The sequence below is a fragment of the Thalassophryne amazonica genome, chromosome 15 (genome assembly GCF_902500255.1).
Source record: "Thalassophryne amazonica chromosome 15, fThaAma1.1, whole genome shotgun sequence".
Taxonomy (NCBI): domain Eukaryota; kingdom Metazoa; phylum Chordata; class Actinopteri; order Batrachoidiformes; family Batrachoididae; genus Thalassophryne; species Thalassophryne amazonica.
In genome coordinates, this window is record NC_047117.1 from 10891088 (window position 1) to 10903314 (window position 12227).

General features: G+C 44.3%; 1 protein-coding gene across 4 annotated transcripts in view; it reads left to right on the forward strand.

The window, feature by feature from the left end:
* Positions 1-12227, forward strand: part of LOC117525855 (bromodomain-containing protein 4-like) — an 85701-nt gene that overhangs the window by 59215 nt on the left and 14259 nt on the right. For all 4 annotated transcript variants that reach the window (XM_034187782.1, XM_034187785.1, XM_034187784.1 and 1 more), the window contains exons 14-17: positions 1404-1496; positions 1667-2065; positions 2340-2930; positions 3071-3171. In XM_034187782.1, the coding sequence (XP_034043673.1) occupies positions 1404-1496; positions 1667-2065; positions 2340-2930; positions 3071-3171 (1184 nt within the window). The remainder of the gene's footprint in view (positions 1-1403; positions 1497-1666; positions 2066-2339; positions 2931-3070; positions 3172-12227) is intronic.

A 12227-nucleotide genomic window follows, 5' to 3' on the forward strand; every position in this document is an offset into this window, starting at 1 on the left:
TATGTTCTATTTCTTTTTGTAAACATCCGTCTGTGGCTGTCGTTAAAGGTTTCAACAAAAACAAAATGAATCTCATAGCTTAGGTTATTAATCACTTTAAGATCGACAAAAAGGCTGTAAATCCAGATTAGACAGATTGTAAATGGTCTGAGTCTTCTCCAGAGAGGATGAATTGACTTTATTTTTTTGGTTTTAGTATGGCCCCCCCTGCAGTTTGCATCTATCAGTGAGAACACTGTTACTTCTGTGCTAATGACCAAGTTTGGCTGATTCTGGTATTAACGTAGCAGTTTCCTTTTTATGTGTAAGCATGGAGGGTGTGTGTATTGTTTTCACACCTCGTTTACTTTGTAGCAGATAAATCGCAGATCAAACTAATTTACCAAGTCAGCCAGTGGATGGTGTACTTGTTTCCTGATCCAGTTGAGAGAAAGGAAAAAAAAAATCACTAAATCTTGAGTAAACACTGGAATCACGTTTTAGTTTGCATTTCTAAAACAACACAAGTTTAGCAAGAAGGTTCCTTCAGATCCATCCGGCACAGTGGCTTCGTGATTAGCAGTGATGCCTCACAGCAAGAAGGTCATAGAATCGCTTCCTACCCTTTGTGTGGCTTTTGAATGTTCTCCCCGTGTCTGCGTGGGTTTCCTCCGGGCACTCCGGTTTTCTCCCACAATCAAAACATGATTATTTAGGGTCTGTTCCTTTCTCTGCCCCTGACCAAGGCAGCATCTCTACATCTGGAGTTGAGATATATATATATATATATATATATATATATATATATATATATATATATACACACACACACCAAAATCTGTCTTCTGCATTTAACCTTCTTCTAGAGTGCACCACACTCAACACTGATCCATTCAAATTAATCAATTTGGCTGCGCAGTCTCCTTTGAGGGCGTAAAATATGACGCATATGATGTAATTTCTCTACTTCCGGGGACAAAAACACAGCACTTCCTGTATTTTTGAGCAAATTACATGCAAACAAAGTGAAAATGCAAACAAAAAGTGACGATGCGGTGGAAAGTGGACATGTGTTGCAGTTTGTTTATGACCTGAAGCTCAAACGTGTCGAGGTGGTTGTGCAGATGAGAGAACATAGCTACTCTGGTTAGCTGTGTAGGCTAACACTTACCGACACGACGTCTCCCATTTGCCTCGTCTTCCCTTCTCCACTGGGAACCGGAAAAAAACTGCACTTTTCACGACTGCTTCAGTGATTGTAGCCCAAAACAAAACAGTACACCATTTTCCCGTTAGAATTGACGCTGTTTCTGGGAAGAGACTAATCTCTGTCCGTTTTTAGTTTTTGACCTGCTGAAGGTGTTTTCACTTCAGAGTTGATGGTAACCTCTCCCCCCAATGTGTTTGGTTGGTTGTTATTGCAGAAAAACCTTTGGAGGCGACAAATGTGAAAAAGACGAAGGCGGGCTCTTCGTCAGGCAGCAGTGGTTCCTCTGATAGTGAAGACTCTGAGATTGGTAACAAACACACACACAAAACTGGCAGCATGTCTTGTTTTTTGTTTGTTTTTACAGTGAAAAGTTCGCGTTGCACTTTTTTCCCCCTCTACAAATGTTTGGTATTCTTGTGTTCCTTCGTCAGCTCTTCCAAACTTTTTTTTTATGTGGCTCCTCCTTGTTGTTGTCAGGGCTGGTTCCCAAACCACAGAAGAAGGCTTCAGCTAACAAGGACACCAACAGACCACAGCTCCAGCCGGTCAGCAGCGTAGCTGGTCCAGTTGCTCCTCAGCCCCAACCTCTGACGCAGCCTCAAGTGGCCCCAGCCAAACCGCCATTTACCCCCCCTCCCCCTGTCCCAGTATCTGTCCCATCTCTGGACTCGTCCCAGTTGTTGGGCTCGGGATTTGATCCTCTGGTTCACTTCATGGACCCTCACATGCCACAGGCAAACACAGAGACCAATCCGAGCATTACTACGGCTGGTCCTCCTGTTCCTGCCAGCCTCCTGAACACGAGCGCACCCATCAGCCAGACACCCACGGAGACGCACCTTTTCCTAAACCAACATCCCATCATGCCTGTACCAGGTAAGTAAAATTAAAAAATTTAATCCCAAATATTAATCTAAGTTAGGACGATCTCCGTGGGAATGTTGTGAGGATCGAAGTCTTCCGTTTTAGCGTTTCCATCAGTGAGGAGTAACGGGTTCTAAAATTTTGGAATATTAAAGAGAATATTTTAGATGATAAATGTTCTGCTCTTAATTCTCGCTTAAAAATGTAGAAATTTTTACACTCATTTCTTTTTGTATTCCCTAACTTTCCTGAAATTTTCCCATATCTCTCTCTTTCCTGTTTGTAGCTGTTCATGCTGCACTTCCTCAGCAACCGTCACGACCCAGCAGTGAAGTGACTCCACTTCCTCCCAAACCCTCACAGCCTCCCCCATGCTCCTCGCCCCAGCTTCAGCCTACGCTTCCCCTCACCCTCGCCCAGACTGTGCACCGCCCTCGAGTCCCCTCGCCCACGTCGCACGGCATCCTGGGTACGCTTTCGGCACAGCCACCACAGGCTTTGCTGGAGGACGACGAAGAGCCAACGCCTGCCGTTTCTGAAACGCCGCCCCCGTCGCTGCACCTCAGTCACGTCCACACCTACCTGCAGTCGCTCCAACCTCGGCCGCCTGTGCCGAGCCAGCCACCACACCCGCACACCCACTCGCCTGTGCAGGTCGTGTCTCAGCTGATGCAGCCGTTGCACACTCAGGCCGTGGCTACTTCTGCCCCGACCTTGATGCAGAGGCATGCCTCAGGCCACGTGCACACGCAGCAGTCATTCCCTCACACAGCAGCAGCGCAGCCGAAGGGGATGGCCCTGCAGCAGAAGGTACAGCAGATCCAGCAGCAGCGGCAGCAGCCTTCTCCGCGCAGTAAAGTGGAGACTTTTCCAATAGGTAGGGTGACGAGAGGCTCCTGTGCTGTCTGACATTTTTAACACTTCTGCTGCTGCATATGTTTGAGTGAGTCAAAGTGAATGTTGGAGCTGATTCACAATTATGTCAGCTCTGTTTTTTGTTTGTTTGTTTTTCTCCAGTTTGCCTGCGTGAGAGTCCGTCTCCTCTGATGATGCACTCTCCTCAGATGCCTCAGTTCCAAACATCGGGACAACAGTCGCCCTCGCAGACCAAGAAAAACGTGAGTGATTCTCTTACGTCTTGGCACTGAGCTGTGCTCAGTCACGTCAGGACTGCAGCTGAGAATGTCGTCTGACAGAAAGCAGTTCTGACCAGTGTGAAAACTAAAAATCACTCAAGATGTTTTGTGCACTGACAAATCATTTTCTATGTGGAGCTCTTGCTCAATTGAGGCCATAAATGTACATACTCCTTGGTGATCTACATTATAATAGCCAAGTGGCCTCTGTGTGCATGTATGCGTGCGTGTGTATGGCTTCAATCACGGACAAACTGGGGAGAGCTGACATTCCCCAGTCGGTTTGGTTATGTGTTTTGGGTCAGTTATGAATGCTTTGAAAACGGAAAGTAAGTAGGACAAATGTTTTGGGGGAAATTAGTGATATTAGGTAACAATGGCAGGGTTCTCCCCAGAAATTTTTAGTATAGCGGTGCTGTTGGCAATTATGACCTGAGGCGACTCGCGTTGCGAGTCATTTTGACTGGTTTTAGATGCATTGAAAGCAAGAATAAGAGACAAACACTTATGTTGTAATGTCAAAGTTCTTTTTTACATGTTTCTAGGTTAATAAAATAAATAACTTTGAAAAGTTTAAAAACACATTGTTTGATGGACATAACATTTGCTCTCCTCTTCAAAAATGACACACTACCTTTTAATCCAGTAAGACAGAGTTTTTCTGTCTTGTTGACAGTTTAGTTTTTTTATTTTTAACATTTCTGAGTGGGATTGCATACTTTTTTATTAGAAACAATATAACCCCTAATTGTCTTGTTTGAACAAGAGCTAAACCTGGACTGATTTGATTGTCAAATCAGAATCTAATTTATTGCAAAGTAAGTTCTCACATACAAGTAATTTGATCTTGTGTCATTGGTGCATAAACAACAATAATAAAAAGAAAATTAAAAAAACAACTTCTGCAGGGGTGGGGGCCAAGTTAATGCGCTTGGTTTCAGTGCAGAAGGTTCGAGGTTCAGATCCCACCCCTGCCACATTTCTCCATGTAATGTGGAGTTGCGTCAGGAAGGGCATCCGACGTAAAACCTGTGCCAATCCAACATGCATATCCACCTTGGATTTGCTGTGGCGACCCCGAGTGCAAACAAGGGAGCAGCCGAAGGGACTTACTCTGTAAGAAGTAAACAAGTAAATTTGATCTTTTAAAGCTGAAACCCTGGATGGAAAAACTTTCTGAATCAGTTTTTTCACACTTTACTGTTTCACTGAGGCTGTGTGGTGAAGATGATCATTGATTAACATTGCTTTACTGCTTTTTTTTAATAGCGTGTAGCGTCTGCTGTTCACACTCCCCCCCTTCCCCGGTTGCTCCTCTCTCTGTGAGGGAACGAGACTCGTCACTCTCGCACCATCTTTGCGGCTTATTTGAGCAAACTTTGGAAACATGAAGGCTTTCATCTGTAAAGTAAAGCATAGTAGAGAAGCTTGACTCTTTGACTGGACTGGGTTGCTTGACGCGAGGACATTTCGCTTCAAATTGCAGAAGCTTCCTCAGCTAAAATTCTTGCTCTGGAAGTCTGACTTCTGTCTGACTCTTGTAGAGACGAATGAACAGAAGCCAACAAAAGCTGGCGTTTTAAACCTAACCAGACCCCTCCTACTGAGAGGCAGACTGCTATAGGCTAGTGACTAAACAATAGCTCTAATTAGCAACTATTGTGCTCTAGTTAGCACTCTCCTAATGACAGGGCAGCTGTCCCTCCTAATGATGGGATGGATGCCTTTCTTGATGGCTCCCTTGATGACTCTCCTGATGATGTGAATGACTCATTACCATGAACAAAAGACTGAAACTCCTTTGACCTGAGTACCCCATTGTAAACAGGGGATAAAGCGTGTCTCAGATCCCCTCCCCGGTTAAGGCTGGGTTTCAAACGTTTCACAAAGAATGCCTCCTTGACCCCTCTCTCAAACCATTTCTTCTCTCTGGCTAATATTTTAACTTCCTTGTGGTTCCCCTCAAACGTGTGGTTAGTGTCTTTAAGGTGGAGATGAACTGCAGACTGAGGTCCACTGGTGCCTTCTCTGCAGTGCTGGTATAGTCTTTTGTGTAAAGGTTGCTTAGTCTCACCTATGTAGTGTTCGTTACAATTTTCCTGACATCTGATAGAATACACTACATTGCTCTGTTTGTAACTAGGGATCCTGTCCTTAGGGTGAACTAATTTCTGTCTCAAGGTGTTAATCGGTTTAAAGTAAACTGGGATTTTGTGCTGTCTGAAGATCCTCTGTAGTTTTTCCCCTACTCCTGCTAAATAAGGGAGAGACACTCCTCTTCTTCTTGTCTCCGTCTCCTGTCTATCTGGTCTCTTTGTTCTCTGGGATTTCTGCACTTTGTCCAGGGACCATCGTGGGTACCCACATACTGTGGGGGCCTTCCGGACACGTTGTTCTTCTTTAGCCCTTACCTCTGCAGTTGTGGGCACCTGTAGGGCTCTGTGTTGAAAAGTAAAGTAAAGCCTTAATGTGTTACTAGCTACGCAGGCAGGAGGAGCTCTTTTTATTGGAAGACTTTGATGGAGTTTTTGTTCTTTCATTGAGAGACGCTGTGCTCTTTCACTCTCTGAGCTACGGTGCTGTGGCTCTGCTCAGTTCAGCTGGCTGCTGGCGGGAGAGGGGAGAGCAGGCAGCAGTCCGTTCAGCATAAACAGCCTGGCTGGATTCAAACATATAACAGCACTGTGATAACAGTATAATGGCGCTACGCCATTATTCCATTGTCTGGGGAGAACCCTGAATGGTGAACAATGAACATTGTGCTACAATGCACCATGGGTTTTGGGGTTTAAAATGTTATTGTGGTTCATGTTAGATTAACAGTGTTAATGTTATTGATTTATTGTGTTTTTGTAGTTGAATTGGTTTAGTCAGTTTAGTTAAGTGTCAGTGAATTTGATATCTTCTGCCACCGTCTCAGTTCGCGGGTGTGTAAAAATAAAAGCACCTGCTTTCGGCAGAATGCAGAAAATGCAAAAAGCATGGATGCGTGCATATGTAAAACTTTGATTACAGACAAGCTGTGGAGAGCTGACATTTCCCGTTTGGTATGTTTATGTATTTTGGGTCAAGGATGAAAGCAGTCAAAAGAGAATGTTGATAGGACTAATACTTTTGGAACTATGGATATTAGCTAACAACACCGAACCATGGACGTTGATAATTACATTCTGGATTCACACGCCATTCCACGGGCAACGTACTAGTATACTTTGAAACTCTAATTTGTTTAGCTTTCCTTGTGGCAATAAATGAAAGGTTTTTGTTCTGCATGAAGGTTCTTAAATACAGTCACAGATGCTCCATTTAATCACTGATGATGTCAATTATCCAATCACAAGCCTATAATGGCAAATTTCTGGAATTTTGCACAATGTTTAGAGCCAGAGTCATTTGGTGGATATAAACCTTTAACCCACTGAAAACCTGACAGTGAAGAACTGTCTGTCTCATAACACCCAAACAGATTTCAATTTTCTTCCATTTTTGTCGGGGTCACCACAGTGGGCCAAGTGTGGTTCTGCATGTTGACTGGGCAGATGTCGTCCATCCCCCCACCCCCCAGATGCAATGACTGAACACCAGATGTACAAGGAGTCTTCCATCCATCCATTTTCTATACTCGCTTAATCCAATTAAGGGTCACAGGGGCTGGAGCCTATTCCAGCAGTCATAGGGCGTGAGATGGGGTGCACCCTGGACACCAGTCTGTCACAGGGCAGGGATAATTACAGAGGACTTCAAATTGGGAGTTGAGCACATTTTAAAATAAGTTAACTCTGGAAATAAAGTCAACATTCTAATTGACTCAACTAGTGTATCGTATGGAAACACGAAAAATGTGTTGCGTTTTCCCAGGAGAAACCCTCCCCTCCCTTTTCGTAAACCAGATATGGAATGTTGTAAAACGTGGAGATCTAAGAACATCATCAGTTACCGGGGTTCCAAGATGGCTTGGGTGTAACTGGTCGCACACCTGTGTGTCTCCGCCGAAACTGAACAAAAATCCTCATTATTCCCGAAAAAAAAGAAAAAGGGACGACACATATTGTGGTATGGCAAACTTGAGGAAGTCTCTGAAAGCGAAAACTTCAGTGACATCCAGGCAGCCTAAACTGATGGACTCCAGCCTCTGAGAGAAGTTAGCCCCACAAGCTAACGTTAACATGACGGAGCATACGTCTCCACGCAGCGGAGTCATGAGTGAGGGCCCTCCTGTGGCTGGGGAAGAGGCGACGAAAGATACGGTGCTGGACAAAATCATGGCTATGCTGGTCGAGCTCAAGGCAGAAATGGTGTCCATCAAAGCTGAACTAAAGACAAAATACAATGCGAGATTTGACCAAATTACGCAGAGCTAAAAGGAGACCTGGGTGGGTGTGATCAGCGCGTAACCAAGGCGGAGCCAAGTATTTCGGACAACACAGACGGGCTGACTGAGTTGAAAGCCGAGGTGAAATCTCTGCAGGCTGAAAACAATATTATGAAGAGGAAACTTCTGGATCTTGAATCGAGAGGACGCAGGGGGAATCTAATACTTCACGGGATCCCAGAATCTGAGGAAAGGGGAGAGGATACTGAAGATTTTCTCAAGTGCATTATCCCGGAGATTCTGAAAGGGCTCCGAGTTACGCCCCCCACTTTCACGATAGAGAGAGCGCACAGACTGGGGCAAAAAAGAAGAGAAACAGACCCACCCAGGCCACTAATCATGCGTTTCCTGAATCATCGGGACAGGGAACGTGTCCTGCAGGTCGCACGGACCAAGAAAGATCTCTTTTACGGAAATGGGAGAGTTTTCTTCACGCCAGACCTGGCAGATGGTGTGCGCCAGCAACGCGCAGAATTTCGTCACGTCTGTGAGGAGTTTAAGAGAAGGAACCTCTGATTCGGCTTTGCATTTCCTGCTACTCTTTTGTTAACATTTGAAGGTAAAAAATACTCCCTTAAAACACCGAAGGAAGCAGAGGAATTCGTTAAGAAGATACGGAGTTCAGAGAAGTAGAATGTGACTTTATAACCCAGCGAAGCGCACTCATGGGTTCAGTTTACTGATAAATTTGAAACTTGTGCCTGTTTTTTTATATGGATATATATTTTTGTATAGATTATATGGATGGTTACCTATGTAACATTTTTCTTTTTCAACTAAGTTACACTTTATGAGAAACTTAAACTATATTCAATGTTATGCATAACTATATAGTGTTATGTTCAGCTGTTAAAGTCTTTCTTTTAAACTGACTCAGTTCAATTTAAGTAAGAGCTCCATGTTAATATCTAGAGACTAACCTAATAATAACTTGTTTCTGATCACTCTACACCAGTTCAAAGGCTATACAGATTTGTTTGGGAATATACACTCAACAAAAATATAAACACAACACTTTGGTTTTGCTCCCATTTTGTACGAGATGAACCCAAAGATCTAAAACTTTTTCCACATACACAATATCACCATTTCCCTCAAACATTGTTCACAAACCAGTCTAAATCTGTGATAGTGAGCACTTCTCCTTTGCTGAGATAATCCATCCCACCTCACAGGTGTGCCATATCAAGATGCTGATTAGACACCATGATTAGTGCACAGGTGTGCCTTAGACTGCCCACAATAAAAGGCCACTCTGAAAGGTGCAGTTTTATCACACAGCACAATGCCACAGGTGTTGCAAGATTTGAGGGAGCGTGCAATTGGCATGCTGACAGCAGGAATGTCAACCAGAGCTGTTGCTCGTGTATTGAATGTTCATTTCTCTACCATAAGCCGTGTCCAAAGGCATTTCAGAGAATTTGGCAGTACATCCAACCAGCCTCACAACCGCAGACCACGTGTAACCACACCAGCCCAGGACCTCCACATCCAGCATGTTCACCTCCAAGATCGTCTGAGACCAGCCACTCGGACAGCTGCTGAAACAATCGGTTTGCATAACCAAAGAATTTCTGCACAAACTGTCAGAAACCGTCTCAGGGAAGCTCATCTGCATGCTCGTCGTCCTCATCGGGGTCTCGACCTGATTCCAGTTCGTCGTTGTAACCGACTTGAGTGGGCAAATGCTCACATTCGCTGGCATTTGGCACGTTGGAGAGGTGTTCTCTTCACGGATGAATCCCGGTTCACACTGTCCAGGGCAGATGGCAGACAGCGTGTGTGGCGTCGTGTGGGTGAGTGGTTTTCTGATGTCAATGTTGTGGATCGAGTGGCCCGTGGTGGCGGTGGGGTTATGGTATGGGCAGGCGTCTGTTATGGACGACGAACACAGGTGCATCTTATTGATGGCATTTTGAATGCACAGACATACCGTGACGAGATCCTGAGGCCCATTATTGTGCCATACATCCAAGAACATCACCTCATGTTGCAGCAGGATAATGCACGGCCCCATGTTGCAAGGATCTGTACACAATTCTTGGAAGCTGAAAATGTCCCAGTTCTTGCATGGCCGGCATACTCACCGGACATGTCACCCACTGAGCATGTTTGGGATGCTCTGGACCGGCGTATACGACAGCATGTACCAGTTCCTGCCAATATCCAGCAACTTCGCACAGCCACTGAAGAGGAGTGGACCAACATTCCACAGGCCACAATTGACAACCTGATCAACTCTATGCGAAGGAGATGTGTTGCACTGCATGAGGCAAATGGTGGTCACACCAGATACTGACTGGTATCCCCCCCCAATAAAACAAAACTGCACCTTTCAGAGTGGTCTTTTATTGTGGACAGTCTAAGGCACACCTGTGCACTAATCATGGTGTCTAATCAGCATTTTGGTATGGCACACCTGTGAGGTGGGATGGATTATCTCAGCAAAGGAGAAGTGCTCACTATCACAGATTTAGACTGGTTTGTGAACAATATTTGAGGGGAATGGTGATATTGTGTATGTGGAAAAAGTTTTAGATCTTTGAGTTCATCTCATACAAATGGGAGCAAAACCAAAAGTGTTGCATTTATATTTTTGTTGAGTGTATGAATGAAGTTAAGTCAAGCGGAAATAGGCGGGAGAGCACAGCAGCTTAGAGAGAGGTTCTGCCAATTTTTTTTTTTTTTTACGTTTTCACTGAGAACACTGAGATAATTCATAGAACAATTCACGGACGCATACACAAGAATTGCTGTTGGTGCACAGGACAGGAGGATCGCCAACACAAACACAACTCCCATCTCTGGATGGAGCTGTACCTTAAACAGAGAAAAAACAGAATCAGGCATCAGAAAGACAAAAATACTTTATAATTTGCCAGTATTAATCAACAAGAAAAACAGAAGAAATACTAAGGTGATCGCCGGCCACTAGCCCTAAGCTTCACTAAAAGACCCAGAATTTAGGTGAAGTTGAGGCCGCGGCCCACTTCAATTACTAACAACATGAATTAAAAGAGTAAAAAGCGTAAAACGAAACTGCACCAGTATGCTAGCCATATGAAAGGGAAAATAAGTGCGTCTTAAGTCTGGACTTGAAAGTCTCCACAGAATCTGACTGTTTTATTGACGCAGGGAGATCATTCCACAGAACAGGGGCACGATAAGAGAAAGCTCTGTGACCCGCAGGCTTCTTATTCACCCTAGGGACACAAAGTAGTCCTGCACCCTGAGAACGTAAAGCCCGGGCCGGTACACAAGGTTTAATTAGGTCAGCTAGGTAGGGAGGTACCAGTCCATGAATAATTTTATGGGTTAGTAGCAGAACTTTAAAATCTGATCTCACTGGGACAGTAAGCCAGTGAAGAGACGCCAAAATGGGTGTAATGTGGTCAAACTTTCTGCTTCGTGTCAAAAGTCTGGCTGCAGCATTCTGAACCAGTTGGAGAGCCATAATGCTAGACTGCGGTAAACCAGAAAATAGAACATTGCAGTAGCCCAATCTAGAAGAGATGAACGCATGGATCAGGGTCTCAGCATCAGCCATAGACAGGATGGGATGAATCTTTGCTATATTTCGCAGGTGGAAGAAAGCAGTCCTAGTAATATTTCTAATATGGAGGCCAAAGTACAACGAAGGATCAAAAATTACCCCAAGGTTCCTCACTTTGTCAGTGTGATGTATGACACACGAGCCTAGGCTGAGTGTTAACTGGTCAAATTGATGCCGATGTCTCACTGGACCAAGAACCATCATTTCAGTCTTTTCAGAGTTTAAAAGTAGGAAGTTCCGAGACATCCAATTTCTCACTGCTGCAAGGCAATCTTATAAGGATTTTATGTGAACGAGATTACCAGCAGTTATCGGCATATATAACTGAGTATCATCTGCATAGCAGTGAAAGGTAATCCCAAAACGTCGCAATATGTGCCCAAGGGGTGCTATATAAAGGGAGAAAAGCAGGGGGCCTAAGACAGACCTCTGAGGAACCCCAAATTTCATGTCACTACGGTTAGAGGTAGTGTTACTGTACAAAATGCAGTGAGAACAACTGGTCAGGTATGACGTCAGCCATGCAAGGGCACTCCCAGTAATCCCAAAATGATTTTCCAGCCTATCAAGTAGCATATGATGATCCACTGTATCAAATGCAGCACTGAGATCTAACGGCAACAGAACCGTAGTGGTGTCTGAATCCATTGTAAGCAGAAGATCATTCACCACTTTAGTGAGAGCCGTCTCTGTGGAATGATATTTTCTAAAAGCAGACTGCAGCGGTTCAAAGAGATTATTCTCAGTAAGATAGTCTGCAAGCTGCCGTGACACCACTTTTTCCAGAATTTTAGAGCAAAATGATAGATTTGATATCGGCCGATAATTTTTCAATACACTAGGGTCAAGATTAGGTTTCTTAAGTAATGGTTTAATCACTGCAGATTTGAAACGTTTAGGAACAGATCCAGAAGTTAAAGAAAGATTAATAATTTCCAGCACAATCGGCCCAAGAGTGGGCCACAGGTCCTTAAACAGTTTTGTTGGTATAGGATCAAATAAACAGGTTGTGCTTTTTGTTGACGTTGCAAGTTTCGTCAGCATATCTAGAGAGATACCATCAAATTCTGTAAATCTATTTAATACCTCAGTAGTGGCGCCCACCTCAATAGC